Source organism: Hipposideros armiger, unplaced genomic scaffold (assembly GCF_001890085.2).
Source record: "Hipposideros armiger isolate ML-2016 unplaced genomic scaffold, ASM189008v1 scaffold_71, whole genome shotgun sequence".
Taxonomy (NCBI): domain Eukaryota; kingdom Metazoa; phylum Chordata; class Mammalia; order Chiroptera; family Hipposideridae; genus Hipposideros; species Hipposideros armiger.
This window is the reverse complement of record NW_017731421.1, coordinates 1,917,180-1,944,966: the sequence shown is the minus strand read 5'-3', so window position 1 is coordinate 1,944,966 and position 27,787 is coordinate 1,917,180. Positions and strand designations below refer to the sequence as shown.

Genomic DNA, 27,787 nt, shown 5'->3' with positions numbered 1-27,787 from the left:
ACAGCCCTGCTGCTGTGGGAGGGAGCTGGGCTGTTTTCTCACTTGATTCTCACAGCTCTGTGCAGTTTCAATGACTATTAGCCCTATTGTGCAGATGAGTGAATACAGGCTCAGAGACCTTAAGTAACCAGCCCTAGGTCACACAGCTCACAAAGTCTTATTTCCAGCCTAGGGCAGCTGGACTCCAGAGTTTATGCATTAGTCTTTCTCATTCTTCAGTTTCCCTAACAACAGCTGAGATCTCTCATCCCTGCCTGTTACCGTTTGAGAGGGAAAAGCTCTCTCACATGTCTAATTCTACCATTTGCTAGCTGTGTGACCTGGAGCAAGTTACTTAACCTCTCTGAGCCTCTAGTTCCTTATCTGTAAAAGGGAGATATATTTGTAATGAGAATTAAAGAGAATGACAGGAGCACTCAACAGAATGTCTGGCACACAGTAGGTGCTCAGTAAGTGTCAGTGAGTATTATATATATTATTTTCATTAAGGGACTGCTGTGGCTCTGGGCTCCCCTTGCAGTGGTCCCAGGTTCTGAGTCCAGACTCAGGCAAGCATCAGGCCTGGGTCCACCCTGGCGGGTCTACCAACCAACGGCTGTTCTCTAATTGCAGATCAAGTCCTGCTACTACCTGCCTTGCTTTGTGAGCTCCAAGAATGAGTGTCTCTGGACCGACATGCTCTCCAATTTCGGCTACCCCGGCTACCAGTCCAAACACTACGCGTGCATCCGGCAGAAGGGTGGCTACTGCAGCTGGTACCGAGGATGGGCCCCCCCGGATAAAAGCATCATCAATGCCACAGACCCCTGAGCGCCAGACCCTGCCCCACCTCACCAACCTCCCTCCCCACTGAGCTTCCCTCGGACACTAACTCTTCCCAGATGATGACAATGAAATTAGTGCCTGTTTTCTCGCCAATTTAGCACTTCAAACACTTAAAAGTCTATGCTGTCGTATGGAGTTTATTTGGAAACATCCCCCTGCCCCCTCGCCCCCACCCACCCAACCCTTTCTTTTTGGTTTTGACATCACCCATTTCCACCCAGGAGTTTTGGGTGCCGTGCCAGAGAGAACGGGGAAATGGACACTCCTCTTCATGATAACGTAACCTATATTTTTTTAGGAAAACAAAAATCAAAAAACTGCCCCATTTGGGCATTGTAATACCTACCCCTCCTTACTCTTCCCCACCTCATCGTCTCCCAGACCCTCCCCCCTTTTGCCCTTCTCCACCCCAGTCCAGAAAGGATACAGACAAGGAAGCTACAGAGAGGCCAACTGTTTCAGAATCAGTCAAGGGCAGCGAACAGATAGACTCAAGGTATGCGGAAGGTCTTATACACTGAGGAGATGCTGCCCATGTCCCAAGCAGACGACGTCTGTTTGTGTCTGCATGTACGGGTGTGAGAGGGAAGGAATAAACTACAGGAGAGGGTCTGACACGATGTAGCACACACACAATCCCCCCAGCCCAGCGAGGCCTTGGGTTGACCAGATGTTTCTGCGTCTGGAGCAAGCGGCCAGGCCCGACGAACAGAACTTTCTTAGTTGGTGAAGCCTTAAACCATCTGCCTGAGGTCAGGAGGCAATTCGCCTGCCTTGTACAGAAGCTCAGGTAAAAGACTGAGATGAATGTCTTTCCTCTCCCCGCCTCCCACAAGATTTCCTCCTGGAAAACTCCTGGGTCGATTTTGGGCAGGAGCTTGACTTTATGTAAATGGCAGAAATACTCCCACCAGACACTATCCACAGACACAGCCAAGTAGACTTGGGTAGAAAATACTATTTCCAAAGTAGCATTTAGCTCACCTCGGGGGGGATGTGTTTGTATACACATTTGCATTTACCCACACAAGGACATAAGCTGATTTTTTTTTACAGGACACCGAATTCTGTTCAATGCTGTTAAATACGCCAATAGTTTAATCTCTTCTATTTTGTTGTTGTTGCTTGTTTGAAGAAAATCAAGACATTCCAAGTTGACCTGTTTTTTTTTTTTTTTGCATTTTAATTAAAATTTGAAATTCTGAACACCCTCAGCATTCCTCTAACTGGGGTCATGTGACCTCTGTCCCTCACTTTTTCTCCTGCTTCCTTCATGTTTGGGGCCTTCATTTAACTGCCTTCCTGGCTTGGCTCAGATGGGAGATGCGAGTTAGTGGGGTCAGGGGCCTAGCCACAGGAGGGAAAGCTGCAGTGTCCTGCCGAGGCTGGACAGCCACTTTCCTGGGTTTGGGGACAGCCTGCTCCTCTCCCTCCAGCTCCCTGCTGGGTGAATGCCACCTCCTGAGGTCCTCACCTCATGGATTTAAATTGGCGGTCCCTGGGGAAGGCTGACTCAGCAGTCAGCTGTGGGGTTTGATCTTGTTTTTTGTTTTTTTGAAATAAAACTATAATATAAATTCTCCAATGAAATAAAATTATTTTATGATGTAGTGCTGAAAATGAGATGCCGAACGTAGGTGATAATGTATATTTTACAGAATTGGGGGTGGTAGGATGGTGACATTTAACAGGATCGCTCTCTTTTTTCAGATTATGGGTATTTATCCTCTATTAGTATTTGTATCTTCAGTTCATTCCGCTTTAGGAAACAGCTGCCAATTGAAACAGGATAACAAAAAGACGCAGACAACATGTTGCGATGTCTTGCACGCACACACAAATGCCTAGGCAGGGAGTTTGGCAGAACCCCGGAGCGGGAAGACAGGACACGCATCCAGTATCCTTGGGATTGATTTCAGTACCTAGTCCCTTCCACCTTGTGGTCATGACATTTGGCACGCGGGAAACAGGAGGCTTTGCCCTCTCAATGGGGCTGTAGGAGCAGAAGGCGCTGAGGTCAGCAGGCCAGTGGCTTTTAAGGGGTGAGCCCCAGACTTGGTGTTCGAAGATGTTCTTTATTTCAACCTCAAAGTCTTACAAGGTAGAACCCCCTGATGCAACCCACACAAGTGCCCCCCCACAATCGGCCATCAGCCTCGCCTCCATGAGGCATCTGACCATTCTTGGTCCCCAGTAGGGTCACCTCTACTCACATAGGAGGAACTTGGGGTGAGGCCTGAGCATGAGTCAGCTGAAATGTCCCTGCAGACAAGTTGGCGGAGCCACAGTCCCATCTGCCAGGCCCTGGCGAGGAGAACAGTAGGACCTGGGCAAAGGCGTTTCCTTTGCAAAGCGATGTTGGCAGAGGGCGGTTTTGAGCTTTCTATAAGCTATAGCTTTGTTTATTTCACCTGTTCACTTACTGTATAATTTAAAGTCATTTATGTAGCTGAGACACTTCTGTATTTCAATTATATCATGAGCGTTTTATTTTGCTAAATCTTGTGTCATGTGTAGGCTGTAATATGTGTACATTGTGTTTAAGAGAAAAAAAAAAAAAAAAAGAAAACGAAACCCATATGCCGCCATTTTCCCGAATCAAATTCTACAGTGGAATGGAAGGTAAATACTTCTACCGTGCAGGCAGCTAGACTGGCGAATGGGGAAACTGGGAGGAGTTGGCATTTGAGACTCCTCCGGCCTCTGCTCTGTCAGCATCCCAGTGCCACATGGAGTAGAAAGCAGGAGGGGAAAAGGGCAAGTGCGTCCACAGTCCTTGCTCTGCATCAACTAGCCCTCGGCAGTCAGCTGGTCATTCCCATTGCATGTCCCCCTCGTCCCTTTGCCCACCCAACTGGAAAGCCACGGTTTCTCCTAAACATCCCAGGCCGGGAGAGCTATCATTCCAAGCTCTCTTGGCCTCCCTATCCGGAAGCGCCACACCAAGGCTCCGCCTCGCAGGTCAGCGCTCCGTCTGGCCGGGGGAGTAAATAATACTGGGAGACTACTGAGCTTTATCCTCACCCAGCCCCAGACCTATCTGATGGTCAAGCGACCACCCGCGAGCACCGTGTCTCATACCATGGTTCTTGAGCAATTCAATAAATAAAGGATTTATTGGAGCAGCTCTGTCTCAGAGACACAGAGAGAGACAATAGCCTCCCCTCCCCCGGCCCTCCATCCTGTGCTCCACGATCGATCGCCAAGACAGATTACCCTAAGATGGCACCCACGTGTTTGGCTCCTGGCTGCCTAAAGTAAAAGTATCACTAAAATAGTTTCACACAAGAAAAACCCTTGGAAGAGCTGAAGGCAAAAGCAATACAAACTGGGGGCGTGCAGGAGAGGTGGATATCAACAGCCTCCAAATTGGCTCTTGGGAGGCGGGAGGAAGGAAAGAACTTAGAGACTAGTTCCTGCTCTGAGGGGAGGGGCATCGTAGGTTCTCCCCGCCCCCTTTCCCCCTTTAGCCAGTCTGCTGTCCTGAGACCCAGAAGTGACGGAGGGAAACCAACCAGAGAAAACCCTGTCTAGAAGGAATGTATTTGTTGCTAAATTTTGTAGCACTGTTTACAGTTTTCCTCCATGTTATTTATGAATTTTATATTCCGTGAATGTATGTCTTGTAATGTTGCATAATGTTCACTTTTTATAGTGTGTCCTTTATGCTAAACAGTAAAGTGGTTTTATTTCTATCACACACCTGCAGTCTCTCGCCTCCTTGTGTCCTGACGGCCATGGGGGGTTGTATAGATCGCAGAGGGCTTGGGTTGCTGGTCAGTCCTACCTGCCCTGGCGCCAGGCCCATGTACACTCCCCTCCCTGCACTCACTCCCACAGCTTGGACCCGCCCTGCCCCAGTCCTCTCCCAGGCAGGAGAGATTTCAGGAGAGGCAGCGTTGACTTTCCTCCTGGCTGCTGACGCAGCTCTGGCCTTGCTCCTTGGTTCTCTGGCCAGAGTTCGCCAGAGTTCTCCAGAATCTCGTTCTTTATCTAATTACCTATCAGGGGTACAGGTATTCCCAGGCTGGAGCTCTGACTTGCCCTTTCCTATTTTCTCCCTAAGAATCTCAACCAAATGGAAACGGGGAGGGGAAGTCTGCAAACAGCAGTCCTTGGTGCCAAATGCCTGTCTGAAATTCTGAGTGTGGCTCAGCCTAGTGGGGAATGCCAGGAACGCATGAGGCCTCACTATAGCTGGCAAAGCTCTCCCAGAGCTTAGAGCTGGGCCCGTCACCCTCATTGGGCTGGATTGGCTGTAGACCCTCGAAGCAACGTTCATCCCATTGTTGGCAGTGTTCCAGGGTTTAGCTTTGCCCCTATTGTAAAGCCACTCTACTTTGAGCCCTTATGATATGCCAGGCACAGCTGTCTATACATATGACTTCATTAAGTCTCAGCAGCTCCTAAGGTTTTTCTGCTATCACCCATGGTTTTCAGCGATGGCAGCTGAGGCACACAGAGGTTAATTCGCTGCCCATGACCTAGTTTGTAGGCAGACCTAGGATTCAAACTCAGGCAGGTTTGATGATGAACCCGAATTTTCTCCACTGTGTTCATGTTTTTGCTGGGTTCCACATGCCCTACAATTCCCACCAGCACACCTGGATTCTGTGACTCTCACTGGATCAGGTATAAGTGAAAGGTAATCAGTGGAAAACCGCTCCGTGTGGTGAGACTGCTCCCACCTGGAGCTCACCGTCCTACCATCACTTTCTCCAAACAGGATTGCCCAGCTCAGCAGCCTGAGCTTGGAATTCTACATACAGGCCACCATCCCCAGCTGGTCCTATCAGGTAGCCTATGAACTATCCTCTTTCCCAAGATTCACATTCTTCCCAAGGCACATGTTGGGCTGTGGCCCCGTATTCTTATGACCAATTGAAGAAGACCACCAACCATGCAAGCAGGCACATAATGGGCTGTTTCCAGCTGCCCAGAACTCTTCTTCCAACTTCCCCAGCTGTGGCATGGAGAGCTCACAGACGGAAACTCTCCACCCAGCTATCCTCCGAACGGCAGGCTATAAGCTGCGACCACTTCCCAGAGACAACCTCAGATACATTCAAAAGTTGGAATGTAAAGAGGACACACAAGGAAACTGCCCTTCAATGATCAATGCAAATCCAATATGACCGTTTTTATTAAAATAGGAGTTGAAACCAGGTCCGGCACAGTGCTCGAATGAAGTGACATCCTACCTTCGAAATATCTTTTACACTCATCATCAACCTTTGGCTCCAATATGCTAGTTCAAGTTGTCCTCTTATTTGCCAAAAATTCCTGATGTCCCGAGGAATTCTGTCCACCTTTGTCATCTGTCCTACTGCCCAAGATTTCACCTGGAGAGATGACTGTTCCCTGAGGAAAGCCAGGTACTCCCTAGGATGTCACGGCTCTTCCTTAGACCCTGGTGGTCAGGCAGCAGCCCCTGAGCCCACCTACTCCATTCAAATAGACTGAGAACATAAGCATTTGCATTGTTCCAGATCATATACATAAGCAGATTAAAAAAAAAAAAAAGGCACTCACCATTGGCTTATGGTTGGGGAAAAACGTCTGCTCCACAAGCGGGAACTTCTCAGGACCCAGGGAATGGAAGATCTTAATGAGCTGAGAGAACTAAGACAGAAGAGGAGAGAACACTGCTCAACATGTGTCCCCTAGTCTGGCGAAACCTCCCATGTGGTCCCCAGCCTTGAGCATCTGACTATTCTGAGCTGAGCCCCAGCAGCTGAGCCCTGCCTGCAGGATCAAGACCAGGGTCCTTGGCTGGACATTCGTCCCCTCCACCCGGCTGCATCAACCCCTTCATTCCTGCCAGGCTCACTGAGTTCAGCTCAGTGACTGGTGATGAGCATCTACTATCCCCTCAGCATTTCACACAAGCACAGCCTGCTGCCCGTCACGCCATGTCCCCTGCTGGCCATGCCCTTCTTTCCACAGAGACATACTGAGTAGTCATTCATGGCGTAGACTCTGGCTTCAAATCCTCACTCCATCACTGACTAGCTGTGTATCCTGGGAAGTCACTTTAGCTTTCTGAGCTTCAGTTCCCTCATTCATAAAGGGGGAAAACAAGAGGTCCAACCTCACAGCATGGTTGTAAGGTTTAAACCTACGATGTATTAAAAGCAGTGACTGGTCCATGGGAACACACCGATGTTAGATATTATAATTAATAACAAAAAAAATGTTCTCTGCTTTTAGAGCCCTACTCGTTTCCAACAGCTCGAGCCACGTTCCTTCCATGGGAGAAGCTACTGTCTCCAGGACGAGAGGGTGAGCTTCTGAGAGGCAGGTCTCAGACTCACGTTCTTCTGCATCACTGCACGCCACTCAGCTCGCTTAGCAGCGCCCTCCGTGCCTGACCCTGAGCCTTAATATTGGGGTAACAATATCAGATCAGGCCTTGTGAGAAGACAGACTGTGGGCAGATGGTTGAGATGATAACGTCTTGCTGGAGAGAGGCAAGGGCGGGTGTGGAAACTGGAAAAGGGACAAAATGGGGGGGGCCAGATGACATCAGAGCAGGAAGAAGGGTGCTCCAGGTGTTCAGTGAGATGAGTGTGTGCTGGAGACGCTCAGCGGCCGCCATGCTGTGTCCTCTGGTGTGGGGCACCGTAAGACAGGTGGTCAGAGGGTGCTCTATCACAGACCACCAGGAGCCTGAGGCAGACCGAGGACCTTGGGGTTCTCTCAGAAGGCATAGGGGAGCTGCTGGTGGACATCAGCAGGGAAGAGCAAAGTAGATTCTGATCAGAAAGAAGGTAAAAACTGCAATTTGTGGCCTAATGTGGATGCTCAATGGTTAGAAGGGGAGCGACGTCTTGCGCCAGACTGACTTGGAGGTAACACAGTTGCTAAGAGCTCACACAGAGAACGGGGTGACTCAGAAACTTTCTGCATCAGGCCAGGACTGGACCGCAAACTCTTGTGCTGTGGCTTGTAGGCGTGGTGCAACATGGAGTCAGCTTCAAGGGTTTGAGGGGCCTCAGATACAAGGCAAATGATGGCGGATTCCTCATTTTGCAGATAAGGAAACTAACGTCCAGAAAGGGACAGTAATTCCCCGATCAAACACAAGAGGTTTGGAGATGTCCAGCTACACCACTTACTATTAGCTACGTGAGCCTCAGTTTCCTGTACAGAGGAGAGAGTAACAAAACCTACTCATCAGGGCTCTGAGGATGAAGTACAATAAGCATGCTAAGGGCTCAGCACAGTGTGCAGGGAGTTGACTATGTGAAAAAATCAAGGGGGTGGGCCAATGCAATCGATGCCCCTCCTGGGACAGCGGCACTTGAATCTGGGATGCCATGGGCCAAAAATCCCAATGAGGGTAGATCGAGAAGGAGACCAGACCCACAATAATAGTGGTTAAGGACTATCTGCATCCATTAAATGAATGCATGTATTCATTCAGTAAATAGAGTGGAAACGCTGCAGAGACCTTGTTCCAAGTACTTGAGAGACAATATTAATGTGTTGAGTGTGCCCTTCATGCAAGCCACCATTCTAAGCACTTGACCTGTATGAACGAACTCATAACTCTACCAGGAAAGCCCTCTTCTTACCATCATTTTCCAAATATGGAAAATCAACCCAGAGAGGTTAAGCAAGTTGCTTCAGGCCACACAGCTTGTAAATGGAAGATCCTGGGCCTAGGTAGTCTGGCTCCAGAGTCCACGCTCTCCACCACTGCCCTCCCATCAGGAGGCCACGCAGAGACAAAAATGCAAGCGACAAGATGGCTAAGAGCTTCATGGAGTACATTCTACACCCCCAACCTCCACATTTCCTACCCCCCTTTTCCACTTCAGCTTCGCCCTTGGCACCTATCACAGGACACACTGCATATCTGGCATATTTATTCATGTACCGCTCATGCCCCTTCCCGCTAGACTGTACGGCCATGGGGCAGGGATTTGGGTCTGATCTCTCACTGCCATGAAGGGCTTGGAACAGTGCCTGGAATACAGTAGGTGCTCAATAATATTTGTTGCATGAATGAATTACTTCTAGTAGGGGAGTCACAAATGAATGAATAAACATATCATTCGAGGTGGCGATAAGTATTTTGGGAAAAATTGAAACAGGGTAAGGGGTTTGAGAATATTCTGGGGGTGTGGAGGGGTGGTATTTTAGGAAAAGCTTCTTTTACCAGTAACATTTAAATGGAGACTCAAATCAATCAATCGAATGAATGAAACGAATGAATAAAAGGTGGGGGAAATCAAGTCTTGGGGTTTGGAAAGAGGGCTTCAAGCTCCTGTTTCACCCTCATGGTCTCCATGACGCTGGGTGAGTTCCTTTATTGCTCTGAGGTGGAGTCTGTTTTTCTGTAAAATGGAGTGATGAACCCTCTTCCCATGGTAATGATGAACTGAACACCAGGCAGCACACTTTTCTGGTCCTTACTAAGTGCTCAATGAACAGTGCCTGCTGTTAACAATGACATAATAGAATATTATTACAGCAAGAACAGTGCAGCACCGCCTCTTACTACGAATATTATACGATAATATTGTATCATCACACGTTGTTATTGGTCAGGCAATAATTACAGAAAGGGGGCTGGGATCCAAGTTGCTGATTCAGTGGCTTAAAAAAAGACTCCTTTCATGACTGAGGCCTCCATGCTGGGGAACGGGCCCATTTCAGGGCTGGGAGGCCCCTCCCCCCATGGCCCCCATTTGGCTGCGGGTCTGTCACTCACCACCCAGGGCTTGCTGCAGAAGTTATAGACAGAATAGAGAGAGTTCACGGCGGGCAGCCCTCCGTACTGGAGGCCGATGACCAGGCTGCGGTAGTCTTCTCCCAGGGCCATGCTGTAGGCGTGCTGACGGACCAGGATGAAGTCCGGCTTGAAGGATCTACCAAGAGAGGGGCCAACAGCAGCGTTACCACACGGCGCACTGAGGGGACACCAGGGCACAGGGCCACAGCCTGCTGGGGGAGCACTGACCAGGGGGGGTCGCTGCCAGCAGGGAGCCCTCAGTGCAGGAGGGAGATGGGGTGGGGGAGTGTGGATGAGGACGATCAGATGCAAGCAAGCACAGCAACAAAGTAAAAGGACTGAGAAACAACCCGTACATTCTGTTTCTCGTTTAGGCTGTTTTCTGAAAGGTCTACATTGAACAGATACTTCATGTGCCATCAGAGAAAAATGTATCAGACAAGTCAGTGAATCTGAACAGGCACTATAGCGAAGCACATATTACATTCCTGAGTCCCCATGACGCCCTGGGGTGTGGTACTGCTGCCACCCACTCCATTTTCCAGAGAGCCCCTTGAGGCTCAGAAAGCTTAAGTCATTTGCTTAAAAAGATGTGCTGCAGGTAAGTGGCAGGGCCAGGTCCATGTATTAATAGCTTCATGTCCCTGGTTCTCCATCACCATGCAGCATGGCTTCCCTCCTGTGTATTTCAACTGTGTCTTGTCTCTTTCAAGAAAACAGCAAGAGTACTGACGTGATGGCCGAGCACATGCTTCGGTCCCTCTGAAAATACCATCCTTACCCAGGCGGGGCTATTTCCTCATTTTATAGATGGGAACACTACAGCTCAGAGAAGTGATGCGTTTCCTCAAGTGACAAAGCTCGGAAGCAGGAGTGCCACGTTGAAAGTCGGGTCATCTGATTCCACGTCCATGCACTTTTCCCTCCATCACGCAGTGCCAGGGGGACTGACACATTGTTTCACTCACGCTACCAAGGAGCCATCTGTTTCTGGATTCCTCACTTCTAAGTCGCACGAGAAAACCACGGTAGGTGGTTTACACTCAAAATGGTATGATCCACTTGGCTCAACTAGAGTCAAACACTTAGCTTCCAATACATGGTGCGTCTTTAAAATACGTCAAAGGTAAATAAAAATGGCTCTCACAGAAAAAGGACCTGCGCTCACTGAAGACAGAGGGAAAGAACGTGTACACAGGCACAGACATTTGTTAAACCGTTCCACACCCCAGGGCCTGGCACCTCGGAAACAGGGACATAATAAGTACATGTGGGAGGAATGAATGATGTACACAAGCATCACCTCCTCGTCCCCAAAGGAAAGGGCAAGGGTCTCCCAGCTAAGTTGTAACTCATCCCGACGTGGTCACGTGTCATGTGACATCACGAGTATGGTTGACACGGTGCTCACGGAAACAGGTCCTCATATCACTCTGCAGTTAGGGTGGGGGGTAGGTTTGAAGCTTGCAATTAGTACACCTACGTCCTTATTGTATTCTTAGAACTGAACAGTCCAACCAGTGTATTTTACGTATGGGGAAACTGAGGCTCATAGCAAAGCAGTGACACGTCCCAGGTCACCCGGCAAAACCACTGTCGAGCAGGAGACTGCAGTCGGCTCTCTGCTCCCGCTTTCCTGCTTTTCGGGCCCCACTATGCTGGCTCTTGAATAAGAGAGATGGAAGGGAGGGGTGAAGGGGGCACATGTGTGTCTCCAATAGGGATCTGATGACAATAGGGAACTCCGACTTAAAATATAACCATTTTCTGCTTTTATCTCATTTTGAAAGTAATACATGTTCATTGTGTAAAAGAAAAAAAAAATCTTGGATAACACAGAGAAGTAAACAAAATTACCTGTAATTCTCAACTCAGAGAAAATCCCTAATAACCTTTCTAGGTGTGTCTATGTGTCCATTAGAATTCAATTATCTACTTTTAAAGTGTATAATATGCATTCATACTCATAATTGATTTTATGCTTTCTATTATTCTTTTTCTATTTTCACATATTATAGTGTGAACATTTCCCCTACTATCAAATTATTTCCCAAAAATATCATTTCTAATGGCTACCTAATAGTCCACTGAATGGCTATATCATACTTAAGTCAACCAATCATCTACTATCATCACGTAGGCTATTTCCAATATTTCACACATGTACACATTTGTACACAAGTCAATGCCTTCACTTCAAACTATTTCCTTAAAATAGATTTAAGAAGTGGAATCACTGGGTTAAAGGGTATGAGCTTTTTTTAAGGGACTCCAAAAAGCACCTCTTTTAAATTTTATTTTATTTTTTTAGCTGAGCCATCCTGCCACCTGTTGGCAGCTCAGCGGCAGCTCAGTTCGGGCCGGGAATCGAACTGCTGTTGCTCAGAGCTCAAACTCTTGAGCAAGCTCTTAACCAACTGAGCCACTCGGCCGGCCCTAAAGCACCTCTTTTTTAAAGGCATATGTCACCATTTGCACATGACAGCTTCCATCTCACCGCAGCCTTGCCAGCACCTCAGTTTTCTAAAACTACATTTTTCAATTTCATAAGCAACTTTCCCTCAAAGACATTCTGCATCTCATGGCTGCTTTCATTTACAGTTCTCTGATTTTCATGAGTTTGAGTCCTTTCACTCACCATTTGCATTTTCTTTTCTATAACTGTTGCTCACGTCTTTCCCCATTTTAGAAAACGGGGCCCTGCTGTTTCTTCACTGACGCGAGCTGTGTGTGTTAGGATGCTGTCTTTCATCTGTCATGTGTGGCAGATTTTTTACTTGTTGCTTGTTACCTTTTTTTAAATTTTTTTATGGCTGTGCATCTTTAAAAACACATGTAAACACATTTCCCATTGCCTCTGAGTCAAATCTAGCAGCCTTTCCTTTCTGATTTCTCTCTCTGCTTTGATGCTTGGAGATCCCCCAGGGCCTGGCTCTGACAGTGAGATGCCCCCTCACAGACCACATGGCAGCAAACATGGCGTCTCATGAGGGGTAACTCCACTCGACTCCAGGAGGAAATAATTATAGTCATACGCCATACGATGACATTTTTGTCAACAACAAACTGCATAGACCACGGTGGTCCCATAAGATTATAATGGAGCTGAGAAATTCCTATCACCTAGTGCTGTCATGGCTGGCACGATGCAACACATTACTCACGTGTTTCTGGCCACACTGGTGTCAACAAATCTACTAAGCTGCGAGTCATATACAAGTATAAGCACAATTATGCACAGTACATAATACTTGATAACAATAATAAATGACTGTTACTGGTTTATGTATTTACTGTACTATACTTTTCATTGTTACTTTAGAGTGTACTCTTTCTATGTATATATATATGGGGTGGCCGGTTAGCTCAGTTGGTTACAGCATGGTGCTAATAACACCAAGGTTGCTGGTTCGATCCCTGTGGGGACCACTGTGAGCTGCGCCCTCCTAAAAAAATTTAAAAAATAAAAAAAATAATAAATAAAAATAAAGTTTGCTGTAAAACAGTATGCTGTGTTATGCCAGCAGCGGCCTCATCCATCTTGTGTTTACCCTGTCTCTTGATTGCATCATCTCCTCTTGGGCTTGAATGAACCTCTTGTGGTTTTGTATACAGCCTAGGTGTGTGGTAGGCTGCACCCTCTAGGTTGTGTGAGTACACTCTATGATGTCACACAATGATGAAAACCCCTTACGACTCATTTCTCAGAACACGTCCCTGGCATTAAGCAGTGTGTGACTATAAGGTCTCATGTTAGCCGGCCTCTTAGTTTTTCACTGTTTGTGGAGAGCTTATAAGAGGGACACAGCTGGAGGGTGGCAATCTGGCTATCTAGAAAAAAAAAAAAGGGTGCCCTTCCAAGACCATTTTCCAAGGGGAGTATTGGGTGACCTGTCTGTGGATATGGCAACTCTAGTCCCAGATATGATGGCGCTTTCTCTCCAGGACTTCTAGGACTCACCTCTAAATCAGAATCTTTCCGATTTTTTGAAATAAAAGTACGGGTCACCTCCTCTTTGTCTTGAAGGGTCTGGGAACCTACCTCAGATTCCATATTCCAAGTCCTCTTTCAAAATTATACATCACAGCCCTGCTTACACCCCTCTTTCTGACTGATCCTAAGCTCCTTGCCCACCCCTCCATCCTCATTTCTACCTTTCTCTTCTCCCTCACCTCCACTCGAACCACACTGACACCCTCCTTTCCTCTAATTCCTCCCCCTGGACGCTTTCTCCTAAATTGTGTGTGGCTTCCTTGTTCTCAGCACTCACTCACTGGCTCAAATTCACTTCCTCAAAGAAACCTGTCCTGGTCACTCTATGGAAATTTTCCCCAACCCTCATACTGCCCTGTTTTCCTTTCCTCACAGCTCTTGTGACAACTGTGTTTCTCCTGTTTATCTGCTTAGTTGCTTATTGTCTGTCCCTCTCTTCTAAAGATGTCAGTTCAATGAGAACAGGGGACACACGTGCCATGGACAAAACAGGTCTTACCAATGGTTTTCAATGGATGATGGAGTTAATGTATGTATGAATGTATGTATGAATGAATGAATGAATGAATGAATGAACACAAAATGGAATATCTACTGAAAAAGGGACAGACCTCTTTCCCTGTGGTCCTAGAGAATAAGGACTGATGGCCTAACCAGCCAGGAGATAACACATGGCCCCTAATACTCAGGAGCTGCCTTTCAAGGTAACAAGTTCCATATTTTGGGAGGTATGTTAGCATCACCAAGGAAGTTTCAACCCCAGGGAATTAAGTTGGACCCCCTGACCTCTTAAGATTCTCAGATACAATATGTGAAAAACAAACTCTTTCCATGAGGCCAAACCAGGCATGTGTTTGAATTCTTCCATTCATTGCTAAATATATAAATGCATAGGATTTATGCATTTATATATATAAATTCCTGACGGCCTGGGGTAGGAGGGATTTGCAAGGAATGCAGAGGAATTCATGACGCCAGCCAGGTGACCTGTGGCTTGCAGTTCCTCCCTCTATAACCCAGTACCCCGGGTTCTCCATCCAGCCAGGGAACAGCCAAGTTCTGCATGTCACCCGCCCATCTAAGGATGGGACCACCAGCAGCTGTAAGGCCCTGACAAGCTCCACGGTAAAGGCTGGATACTCGGAGATGACTGAGACATGATCCCTGCTGTCAGGAAACTCACAATCCAAGAGGAGTTGAGTGCAATGCCAGGATAAAGATTTGCTAAATGAACAAGCAAATGTGTGAAGGATAGAACAGAATCCTGTACCAGAAGCTAAGGTGGTCCAAAGCTGTATTCAACTCTGTCTGGGGTGGGTGTGGATGAGTGTGCACTGGAAGGGTTGGGTCTTGAAAGAAAAATAGGGATTTGTCACGTGGGCAGGATTTTGAGGGCATTCTAGGTAGAGGGAACAGCACCTGCCACTGAACGGAGGGAACTTCGTCGTCAGGGGTGGAGTGGACTGTGCTGGTTTTTGTCTTATATGCTCAGTATGCTTTCTTTTCTTTTCTTTTTCTTATTTTGAAAAAGAAAATCCTCTGCATGACAAAATCCTCTCCAATCAGAGAACCACGTTCCCCTGGGCAATAACTGGTCTAAGAAATGCATCTCTGAAGTCACAGGCCCGTTAGCATTCTTCTTGCGTGCAGGGAGAGAGGCGTGGCCAGTGTGATGGAAGCGGGGGCAGGTGGAAGGATCCCATCTGGAGTAGAAGTGCTACTGGGAACAGAGACAAGGAGCGGGACAAAAGTCTGCATCGGTCGAATCCCTGAACCCTGCTGAGCCTGACGCCAGAGCCATTTTATCCTCAGAATTATTTGAGCTGCGATGCTCCCTGTTTTGCCTGTACAGGTTGAATTGGGTCTGTTGCTCGCTATCACTATTGCTCTGACTGATACTGGAAAGAAGTGGCAAAGTTTGCAATTGGTTACATGGCGGGAGTAGAAGGCCTTATCAGGTGGCGGCAAGAGATGAGGTCGGGTATAAAAACCCAAAAATGCCCACGAGCCCCTCCCTTCCTGCCTTGTGTGCCCCTAGGCCCACACCCTGTGTAAGTCATGCCCGGGCAAGAAGGCCTCCCTCCATCCCACACAAGTTGGCGTATCCTGGCTGCAGGCTGTGCCTGGGTTTTCTTATGATTTCGGCTTTAGACTTAATGTCAGCTATATTATTTGGGTTTCTGATCCCGGCTCTTTCTCAGAAGTGGCTGTCAGCACTGAAGAGGAAACCAAGGACAACCTATAATTAAATGGTGGAGATGGGACAGGTGATGTGTGGCTGGGAGATTACTGGGTGCTTCAGGCAGCGTCAGGAGGGGGGGGGGGCCCAAGGCGGAGTGACTTTCTAACCATCAGAGAAGGATAATAATTCCCTCCAATATGCAGAAGACTGTGATGGCAAGAAAAGGTCTTGGCTGGGCTTTGCCTGGGACCTAAGTTAATAAGCAGAAGCCACGTTATTCTCCGCTGCTTGACTGCCATTCTGTAACTGTCCCTTGTTCCTCAAGAGCCAAGTTGACAAAAGGTGACCATGACACTGAGTTCGGTCACATGCTGACCCATCACTCCCAGCTCCCCTGGGAAGGCTCCAGGCTGTCTGACACCAGTGTCCCTCAGCAGAGAGAGACCAGGTTTCCTCTTAGCTATCTGCACACGCCTCACAATCCTCCATCCCCCTCCACCTCTAACAATTCAACCTCGGTACCGAATCTGGGAATAGGGACCAAGAGAATTGAGCAAACCATCAAAACCAGGTGTCCTGAGGAAAAGGGGAGGGGATCTCAAGGCATCAAAATGTCACTACACTGCTGAAGGCTTAGGAACCACTGTCCGGCAGCACGCACGGAGGGGAGGACACGTGCACACTTGGTAGACAGAGGGGTTCGAACGGCCATATGGAAGGACTTTGGGAATTGGCGATGTTTCCCACCAGCCCAAGGACTGCAAGAAATTAGCCCTGGCTGCAAAGAAATGAAGTGGCAGCCAACCAAGATTCTGGGGGTGAGTGGACAACAGGATGCAACAGCGAGGCCTGGGGGGCCCGCGGGCAGCTGCCAGCTGCACGGCGTGATGACGGTGGTGGGGAAGGGGCCCGGCGGGGTTGACGGAGAGCTGGGCTCTCTGATGAATCCCAGGGCCCTCTCTGTAAATGACTAGGAGGTTAATAAAACACAGACACGAGTTGCTGGAGGCAGTGGGCTTCCTTATCGCCCTCCTCAACCTCAGAATTTCAGTCTCTTTATCCTAGCCTCTTCCTTCCCTTTTGTTTCAGAGAAGGAATCCTTGCTGCTGCTCCTCCATCACTGGGGGCCCACATGTTATGGGTTGAATTGTGTCCCTCGAAAGGATACATTGAAATCCTCAGCCCTGGTACCTGCGAGTGTGAGCTTATTTGGAAATAGGTCTCTGCAGACTTAATCAAGTCCAGAGGAGGTCACATTCGAGTATAGCAGGCCCTGATCCAGTGACTGGAGTCTTTATAAGAAGTGGGAAATGTGGACACAGACATGCAGAGAGGAAGAGGAGAATGCGACATGATCAAGGAATCAAAGATAGGAGGGACACGTCTACACCCAAGGAACGCCAAGGGTTGCTGGCAACCAGCAGAAGCCAGGAAGAGGTAAGGAAGGGTCCTCCCCTAGATCCGTGCGAGGAAACATGGCCCTGCTGACGCCGTGATCTCTGACTTCCAGACTTCGTGACTGTGAGAGAATAAATGTGTTGTTTAAGTCACTCGGCCTGCGGTACTTCGTTATAGCACCCTCAGGAAACAAAAACACTGCACACCCCCAATATTTCCTCTTTCTAGCAGCTTCCAGAACTTTCTGGCTTCCTTTGTTCCTGCGGGCATCCTTCCGCGGCCCCCTCCCCACTTCCCAAAACAACCCCAGCCCCAACAATAAGAAACCCTTCTGTTCGAGGTTGAAAATGAATCGACAGTTAAGTACTGTTCGAGTTTACATTACAAACAAAATTAACAAATCAACACATTGATAAATGCATGATTTTTTTGGAAGGATGTTCACCAAAATGCTAACCTGATTGTCTCTGACGGGTGGGATGGCAAATGGGATTGTAACAATTCTTTTTCAGAGTTTGTGGTACTATCTGCTTTTTAAAAGAAAAGAAAAAAAAAAGAAAGAAAAAGAGCACAGGGCATTTTTACAACCAGGAAAAAACAACGAGATTATCCTCATTTTGGAAAAAATGATCAATGTAACGATGATGTAACATCATGGAAAATGCTTATGGGACAATTTCACATGACATAAAACAATAGAAAAGAGAATCCACGTTAGGACTAAACCATTGTACAAATGGTGGTCCTGGAAGGGAAGATGGAAAACTGCTAATTTGTTAACATGGTGAGGCTGCAGGTGATGTTTCTTGTTTTGGAAATTTCCACTTTTGTTATAGTATGGTTTGGGCATTCACAAGAACTTCTGGTTGGCATCAATGCATAAATGAATGTGACGCCAATTCCCTCCCATTGGCCTGGCAGCCATAACCAGCCATCCCCGATCTTCCTTCCATTGTCACACCTCGTACCAGGCCTGCTGGTCCCAAATCCCACGCACCCATCTCCACAGCCCTCTACATCTGCCTGCCGGCCCGCTTTCTACCCCAGCCAAGTTGCTCCTGAATGCCACACCCCGAGGTCAAGTGGCTTTTGCTATGCCCCCACTTTCCCTGATGTCTCATCACAGCTAATGGTCTGTGAGCCTCTATTCTAAGCCCTCTGCACATCTTCACACATTTAAGCCTGACAACTGTCCCGGGAAGCAGCTGTTATCATTATCGCCATTTTCCAGATAAGGAAACTGAGGCGCAGGGCAGTTAAAGAACTGGTCAAGGTCACACATCTATTGGTGGTGGAGCCACACGGCAAACCCAGGAGCCTGCTGGCTGTGGAGAAGGGTTTCCTAGTCTGCATCACTGACATTTTGGAGCTGCTCAAGTCTTTGTGGTGGCGGTGGGGGAGCTGTTCAGTTCATTGTAGGACATTAAAAACGTCCCTGGCCTCTACCCACTAGACACAATAGCACCTCCATGCTCAGTGTGACAACCAAAAATGTCTTGAGACTTTGCCCAGAGTCCTCTGGAGGGCAGATCCAGCCCCCTCCCATGAAGAACACCTGCCATGGGCTCCTCTGGTCCTTGGCGGCCTCTGTCGCATGATCTCCCCACCCCACCCCCACTCCCCGTCTCAGAGATGCCCTCTCTCCTTGTTTCCTAGCTGCCTCCTCCCGGCTCCCACCCTCCCATGGCTCTTCTCCAAGGCTCAATGTTGGCCCTCTGCCCCGTGGACTGACCTCCAGTCAGTGGGTTCCCCACCTCGTCCTCATAGGCAACCGTGAAAATGACTCAGAGTTACAGAGTGCTTCCCCAGGAATCATTTTTAGACTTTTAATTACACTACCTCTAAACTTCACAATGACCCTGTAAGGAGGGGAGTATTGATAGCCTTAGTTTTCAAGAAATTAAGGCCTGGCGAGATGAAGTACAGGAAGGACGAGGCCCACGTGAGACCCGAGGGCTTCAAGGCCAACGTGCATGACCATGGACAGTCAACCAGCACCGTCCACCCAGCCTCACGCCCACTGTGCCCAGACCCAACGCAGCAGCCTCCCCAGGTGGGTCTCCTGATTTCTGTTGAAGGGCCCACAGCATCTGTGGAAGGGCCCAGGAACCCAGATGTCATCCTGAAGTCACCTGATTCTCCTCTCTGACACCGGCATGGAAGGAGCCCCCAAAGTGGCTCACTCTTCCCCGCATACATGTCTAGGACTTGCCCCTATACTTCGCCCTCCCTTCTCTCACCCTGATCCCCCCTCCATTGCCTCCTGCCTAGAACACCTCAACGGGCCTTTACCTCCTGACCCCACGTCACAAGTCCCTCTCTCAGCAGCACAGGGCCCGGCTCAGAATCCAGACTGCCGCGTGGTGAGTGGTGAGCGATTTCCCTGCCTCTATTCCAGAGTTTCCCAAGCTCAAGGCCACAGGGCCCCAGTGGGAAACATCCGGCTAAAGGACGTGCGCCATCTTCCCTAGCGGCACCTTTGCGGTGACTCTCCTAACACACACTCCCCTTGTTGCCGTATGAAACACAGAAATAGTCCTTGTGCCCGCCACGCTCTCTGACCTTCTTTGGAAGCATGCATGTCTTACTCTAGCTTTTGTTTTTCCCCGTTCGATAACGACTTGAGTACAGCAAACATTTTGTTTTTCAGCAGGAGACCTCTAGGACCAAAGGCAGCTCACACGAGCCTCTGTGGACAGCAAGAAGGGATACGTGGACACTGCACTGGAGAATGGCCGGAGCCCTAGCCATGACGGCCACACAGGGATGAGGTCCCAAGTGGCCCTAACGACTTTTAAACAAAAACCCAAATCTGGATATTTTATATGAAATTCTCAATTACTTAAATGCTGACTACTCATCCAAAATATTTTTTTAAAATCACTGTGTAGACTGGTAACCAAAATAAAGCAGAACTGCTATGGGGAAAATGGCAATGAAACTCAAAGTGGCACCTAATGGGGACAGATGGGACTCGATGCCAGCATATTGTGGCCATGTGGAAATCCTTGGTCCCGTCTCACCAAATCCTCTGATTTTTCAAATGAAGTCAGAAGCCTGCCTTTCATGTGAAATGTCTTGCATAAAACCTCTCCATTTTAGAAAAAGACTTCACGTGTAGAAAAACAACGTTTTGTAACTATGCGTGGTGACAGATGTGATGTTAACTAGACTTGTTGTGGTGATCATTTTGCAATATATGCAAATATCGAATCATTATGTTGTACACCTGAGACTAATGTAATGTTATATATCAATTATAACCTAATACGCACATGCGCATGCACATGCGTGCGAACATGCAGGGGACTTCCCCTCAAACAGTTCCCCAACTTGAGTCCCACTTCTTCAGTGATTCCTCCCTGCCCGCCATTCCTGTCACCTTCAGTGTGTCTTACTCGTGTGGAAATCACCCACGCCACGTCTCCTGACGGCTCAGAGGTGTGGTCTCCTGCTTATCTCTTCACCTGTCCAAGGATGTTTCCACCTGGGGCAGGGTCTTCCCTCTCAAGTCTCCTCTGCACATTTCCCAGAGAGATCTCTGCAGGAAACAAACCTGAGCGTGTCATGCTCCCAGACAAAGGGTTTTGGAGGCTGCCCATGGTTTGCAGATCAAAGCCCCAAATGCTCTGGCATGATAATGGAGTCTTGCATTTGGGATGGTTTGAGTCTACGTCATGAGTTCCACGTGGCCACCACTCCCCAGGATGCACCGTACACTCCAGCCACACGGGATGACAGCTGACTCAGAAACCACGATCTGTCTCACATGTGTAACTCTGTACATAGCGGGGAAAAGCTCATGACATAGAGAGAGCATCGTGGAAATTAAAAATATTCCTGTTCTACATATGGAAAGAAGACGAGTCTGTGCCCACCTGCCTGCTCTACGGGTCTTTCAATGCTCACTCTTAATAAAACTTCTCCTGTAGAATGGGCTGGTGTTCTTCACCTCTTGGGGTAACGTTAACCAACACACACAAACTTAGAAAACAGGGAGGCTCGCTGTAAAAAATATGTTCGTGAATCTTTTCCTGGGGTGTGGCGTGTGTCCAGCACATAGTAGGTCCTGAGGGTGCACATGCAAATGCAGTGTGGTCTGGCTTCACATCTCAGGGTCCTAGTCCATCTCACTTCAATAGCACTTCAACAACGAGCAGGGGAAAGAACCCGAGGATGCCAAAAGAACACGCGGAACGTGGAAAAACCACGAGCTCGTCTAGTCCCAGCGCTGCCCCTGACTGTCTGGGGGTCTCTTAGAGTGCTGCGTCTCCTCTCTGGGGCTCCGTTTCTTCATTGGGGGAAAAAAAAACCTGGGCTATGTGACCTCCGAGGGCCCTTTCTGGGATGACTGCCTCCAATTCCAGACTTGGAACCAAGGCTTTCAACACCCACCTCCCTGTCACATCTGTCTGAGTTCCCTTGTGACTCTCTGTCACGTAGCAGTAGTTTATAAGAAACATGACTGCTGACGACTGGGTACTCGCCAAGTGCCAGGCACCTACCAGGGGCTTTTCAAGCCTTATCTCATCGACTCCTCACACAAAAGCCCCTGTGAAGTAGGTACTTATCTAGGGCTGGGTCCCCCAGAAGCAGAGCCCTAAACAGGTTTCCGGCCTATGATTCAGGGGGAAGGTGTGCTCTTGAAGAAAATCTGTAAGGCGGTGAGGGGAGCAGGATGGGAAGGGGAAGGGACGAGGAGGGGTGAGGTGTGGGTAAGTCTGGTCTTGGCCTGATCCCCAGGGGCCTGTGGAGCATAAGTAATCCCACCACGCTGCCCCACCTTGAGGGAAGGGGGCTGGACTTTTGCGTCCCCAATATCAGTTCCCCATCCCCTTAAAGGAGGGGGAGTGGTGGAGGAGGACGAGTTGGCCTCTTGGTTGTGTCAGGGATGGAGTCGCCATCAGCCAAAGGGTCTGGAGAAGGATGGAGGCATAGCCATGACCATGGCCTTGCAGCCCTGGGGGATGGGCGCACTGGCTGGTGAAGGGCATCTGAACAGAAAACAGCATCTACACACTATGATCAGCCCATTTGGCAGATGAGGTCAACTGAGACCTGGAGTGATGAAACATGCTCCCAAGGTCACAGGACTGCGAAACACAGGTCTGTACGCGTAGGTACAAATCACATTTCTCATAAACAGTCCCCACGCCCCAGGGGCAGGACCCAGGTGCCTCTGTTTTCCAACCCCCAGAATGGTGGCTACACCCAGGGGGTGCTGAGATGTGCTCGGAATGGTTGCGTTTGTGAGCTGCTGCTTACTACGGCTGTGGGGCCTCAGGTGGCATGTCTCTGTGAGGCAGGAAGGTTGCCCTCACCCCACGCGGGGCCAGCGGGGAGGGCAATGCCTTGCTCTGGGACAGCTGCCTGGGCTCCAAGTGCTGTCAGCAGCCTGCTCCATGCTGGGGCGGGCCTCCTGCCAGGCTGCCGCTGCTGCTCGGGGAAGGGGGACATTATTCATCAGGGAGATAAGGCAGCTGATGAGAGATGGGCCTCAGAGCAGCTGTTCCTCAGCAGCAGCTGGAACGGATGCTGGAGAAGTGGAGGGGAGGGGGAGAGGGGGGAAAGCCCATTCTGAGATAAAAAATGATGGTGCTGCTGGGGGGTGACGGGAGGCACATTTCCACCAGAGGCCGGGTGCTCGTACATACTGATACCCAGGGCCTTCCCCACAGATAGCCACGCCTGACAAGCCACATGTGTGCTTCTGTCAGGTTAACTGTTGAACACGTCAGGTGGCTCTCTTATGGGATCACTCAGCAAGACATAGCCACCTGGTGGGGCACACAGTTCTCAGAAAGCAATGACTTGGGGCCAAGGGAGCCTGGAGGCTCTGGCTGGGCTACAGCCCTCAATCACTCATTTCCTGTCCCCAGGGTGCTCAGGTGGCAATGACTTCAGAGGGGCTAAGCCCCCTTCCTGCTCTCCCCCTGGTTCTTCTCCCGTCTTCTCCCCAAGCAAGCCCATACATGGCGTAATCGTGATTTGAGCTTGTGCTTTCTGTTTCTTTTTTTGAAGAAAGCCAGTAAAAGAGACCCTGCGAGTTTCCTGGGAGACGGTGGAAAGTTGGATGGGAAGGGACATGGGCTCCCGGGTGGGGTTCATGGACGGCGCCTGAGCTCCTGATGGGCTCCGGCCACCTCTCCAGCCCCCTCCTCTGCCCGTCGGCCACCTGCCTTTCTGACCACAGAGCCAGGGCCTCCCCTGCCCCATGCTCTGCAGTCGACCTTCCCACCCTGACCTCCTGGCTAACCTGTACTCTTCCTCAGTAGTTAGAACAGGGAAGGGTGCACAGAGGGGCCTTTAGAAGTATCTATGGCATTCTACTCTTTGTAAAAAGATCTAAAATAAACCCAGCAGAATGTTAAGGTTTGACAAGCTGCGTCACGGACATACAGGTAACAACAGTTAATATGTTATTAAGCACGTGGTAGGAGTAAGGTACTTTTTTTAAGAGCTTTACTTTAATCCTGACAATTACCTTTTGAGGTAGGTGTTTGGGTTTTTTTGTTTTTTTTTTTTTAAATAAGACAGAGGCACAGAGAGGTTAAGTAACCTCTCCAATGTCACACTGCAGAGCCATGTAGCCTGGTTCCAGCACAGGAATTATTAACAACCTCGGTATATGGGTGTTTGTTATATGATTCTCTCTACTTTTCCTATGTTTGAAAGCATTTAGAATTCTTTTTTTAAAGGCTCTAAAGTGAATATGGCCAAATGGTAATATTTATTAAATTGGTCTGGTCAGCTAAATATGTTTAAAATTATCCCACACTTTAAAATATACATATGAATATTTCACAAGAAGAATGCCTCAGTGTTGCTGCCGCTTCTCCTCAGAAGCTTTCGGGAGCCCCCTCAAACCCCCTCCTCTAAGCTCTCACATCTAGAGCTTAGTCTCCATCACGGCCTGATCACACCATATCGGAGCTGTTGATTCACTTCCTGTTCCTCCCTCTGGGCTGTGAACCCCACCAGAAAAGGGGTGATGTTGGATTTACATCTGTATTTCCAGGGCCTGGCCTATTGCAAGGACTGTAGAGGCTCCATAAAGTTGTTAGACTAAATGGAGCCACTTGGGGGGAGGGGGGAATGGGTGAGGATTGAGAAGCTGCTGAGGGTGGAGGGAGCAAGTTTGGGCTCTGCCCTCCCTGCTGGGAGACATATGGCAATAATTTCTAGGACTATCACCCAGTCAGGGTTTCCAGCATAAACGCTTCCAGCCATACCTTTCTCAGTGCACAGGAACTTCTTAAGACAGGATCTGGGCTGCTTCCAGCTCAGCTCACGCCCATCAAAGAAGAAGAGGGTAGGAGCCGCTTTCGAGGAAGCCATCTGGGTTTTACCTGTGGTGTCTCGAACTGTGACTCTTACTGGCTTGGCAGTAGCAGACCAGCCCAGAGCACGCTGGCTTCTTCGTTCTAGCTTGGGGGCTCTGAAGCTTGATTGCACACTGGAGTCACCTGGGGAGTTCTCAAAACTATTCACACCTAGTCCTTCCCTCTCTTCCCCGCCCTATTCTAAGGTGATTGGCCTGAGGCTAGGATTGTTCAAAGTTCCTCAGGTGACTGTAACAGACAACCACAGCTGAGAGCTCCTTGCAGAAAAAAAAAAAAAAAAGACAGCTGCTCCCAGGTGAACTGAGATGGTTTGAGATGGTTTCTTCATTGAATGCACGGTGACTGGGCATCCATTGTGTGACAGACATTGCAGAAAAAAGGAGGGAGTTTGAGATTTCTATCCCATGGAGAAGCTAAGCTGCAGAGAGGCCTTATTTAGCTGGTTGTGGTATGCACAGATCACAGCCAGCCTGGGAATTAGGGTCTTGGTACCTCCTAAGACCACCTCAGGTATCTAGCACTGACTGATCACAGGATCATTCCCTGCTGAGTCCCTGCTGAGGTCAATAAAATGGCTGCTGGACCAAAAGCAAGGTGGTAGCTATATATACAATGCTTAGGTATGTTTCCCTAAGGTTCAGCTGGGCATGGATTTACTCTTTCCCCTGCTGAGTGAGACTTCACCTACTCAATGCCAGCCAAGAAACACGTCAGCATATGATACAGATCTCGCTGAACCCAGGCAACGTGTCCAAGAATTTAAATATACTCCTAAGAAATCCTAACACTGCTGGTGCATGGACTACTTTTTGAGAACCGCTGGTAAGGGAAAGGCTGGCTAAACACATATGTGCTTTTAATCCTTCCAGTACACCCCAGAGGTCGATTAGTGGTGTCATTAGGGCATGGGCTTGGGGCTCAAGCCCTGGCTCTACCACTTTACAGCTGTGTAATCCCAGAACATTAGTTCACTTTTCAGTGCCTCAGTTTACCCATCTGTAAAAACCCATTTGTAAAAAACAATGACTTGCACGTCCTAGAGCTGCTGCTACGAGGATCCAAGCAATCAATCCAGATAAGGAGTCGGGCCAGCACAGGGTGTGGCATACAGCAACCCCTTAAGGAAATTGAGTTATGTTAGCTAAATAGTGACGCTGATAGACAGGTAGTGTTTCTTTGTGAGATTTGCCAGAGTTTCTATGCATACAATTAAAAAAATTTCTTTAATATCTTAAAAATAGGTATCTCATGTATGTGAGATCACACACAACAGCCCCGCTGCCAACCCACCCGATCTTGATGCTTTCTCCTCAGGAAGTTGATCTCGCCAGCTGTTTCCTGTTGGAGTTCCACCACCAGGCCTCCTGGCTTTCCTGCTGTGAAAATGTCACTGGCAACATGGCTTCCTGTCGTCCCACCATCACTGAATGTTCTCAGTGGGCCCCTCCATGGTGAAAGTTCTATTTAGGGTCTTGCGTCCACCTTCCAAGTTCCTTTCCTGGACAACAATAGCCCTGGCAATAAGCTGCAGATGTTTTTCCCTGACTATGGACTTCGAAGTCCTTCGTATACTGTTCTGACTCTTGTCTTTCTACGTAGCAGCATTATCTTGGAAATCATTTCATTTCAGTATAAATGGAGATGCTTCTTTACTTTGAATTGTAGCTCCTAATATGGCTCTACTTGAGTTTAGTTAACCAATCCCCTACAGATGAACAGTTTGGTGTTTCTAATCTTTAGCTATCAACAAACTCTTCTGAAAATGAAACCCATCTTAGCATCCACACAACATATAATATCAACTGCCTGCCACCAATTTTGAATGTAATTTAGTGCATAAAGAGTTTATAAGAATTGCACCATGGAGTTGGGTGCAAAAAAAAAAAAAAGGACATTTGACAGTATCTGCTTATAGCTTCTGTATGCAAAATGATTTGGGCTGCAAATAACAGAGATGACTAAATCAATAAAGAAAATGTATTACTCATATCACTGAGTAATCGTATCAGTTGCATCACTGAGTAATGATGACAATCACAGGGTGAGTAAGTCAGTCTCAGCATCATCTTCAAGGACCTAAAGGCTTTGTGCTCTTCTGACTCCTTTTCTCAGGGATGGACTTTTGTCCTCGCACTGTCCCCTCATGTATTCAGTGAGTCCTCCCAGCTCTCAGGATATGCCCTCATGACTGTAAGAAAGAGTCCCTTTCTTGAGTGGCTTTTAAGAGGTGGGGTAGACTTTCCCAAGTCCCCTGGCAGGCCTCACTGGTCCAAGCTGCCTCTCAGGCCCTTTCCTAAACACATCCCTCTCCGTGGGAACAGAATGACCACAACTGGCTGAAACTAACCAAGATTCTTCGCTGGCATCAAGGAGGGGCCTATGGTTCCTTGAAGTGTCATGGCCTCCAAACATCTGAAAAAACTCAGGATTTGGTAGGCAAGAAAGAAGGCAGGCAACGAACAGTATACAGTACACCTTCTGAAACCTGTATTTTCATGGACCACCCTATGTTGTTCTTTAAAGAATTGGCTCATAGGATTATGTGTTTCAAGAGAAAAATATTAAGTGTATTTACCATGACACATGTGGATACATTTTAAAATGCAAGAGGAACTTTTAAAATCTACTACAAGGCTTTAATGCGGCCTGGAAGGCCTAAGGGTACTACGCACTCTTGACTTGGAATCAGGAAACACAATCTTGCGATTCTCTGCCACTTCTGTGAGACCTTGAGAACATTTCTGTAGCTCTCCAGGCCTCCATGTTTCTCCTTTGTGAAAACTGCAACTTGGAGGAAAATCAGACGTCACCCGTAAAGAAAAAGAATGGGGTGTGCAGTCAGACAGACCTGACTTAGAATCCCAGCTCCACCAGCTGTGTGACTATGGGCGAAGTTTGGACCTTACTTTCCTCATAGGGAAAATGGTGATAAAAATTTGCAATTCATAGGGTCATTTAAAAAATGTGCGTTATAGAAGTAAATGTTGCATAAAATAAAATGGACTCACTTGAAATGTGCAGTTTGATGAGCTCTGATAAATGTATACGCTCGTATATAGAACCACCATGCCAGTTAAGATACATATTTTCATCACTGCAGAAGGTACCTTGCACCCCTCTACAGTCAATCCCCCATTCTCATGACCCTAGGCGACCGCTGGTATTTCAGCAACTATCCATCAGTTTTGCTTGTTTTAGAATTTCATATCAATGGAATTATAAAGTTTGTGGTCTTTTGTGTTTAGCTTCTTTTGCTCAGCATAACACCTTTAAAGTTTATTCATCTGTGTTATGTGTTATGGACG

At 48.2% G+C, this 27,787-nt stretch overlaps 2 protein-coding genes across 3 annotated transcripts in view; one reads left to right on the top strand and one right to left on the bottom strand.

Annotated features, from left to right (window-relative positions):
• Window positions 1-4,527, top strand: part of TIMP3 (TIMP metallopeptidase inhibitor 3) — a 56,934-nt gene extending 52,407 nt beyond the window's left edge. The window contains exon 5 of the mRNA XM_019642596.1: window positions 613-4,527. Coding sequence (XP_019498141.1) covers window positions 613-810 — 198 coding nt within the window. The 3' untranslated portion in view covers window positions 811-4,527. The remainder of the gene's footprint in view (window positions 1-612) is intronic.
• The window catches only part of SYN3 (synapsin III), a 436,540-nt gene that overhangs the window by 272,760 nt on the left and 135,993 nt on the right, over window positions 1-27,787 (bottom strand). For both annotated transcript variants that reach the window (XM_019642594.1, XM_019642595.1), the window contains exons 5-6: window positions 9,545-9,701; window positions 6,358-6,447 (exon numbers count right to left, since the gene is read on the bottom strand). In XM_019642594.1, coding sequence (XP_019498139.1) covers window positions 6,358-6,447; window positions 9,545-9,701 — 247 coding nt within the window. The remainder of the gene's footprint in view (window positions 1-6,357; window positions 6,448-9,544; window positions 9,702-27,787) is intronic.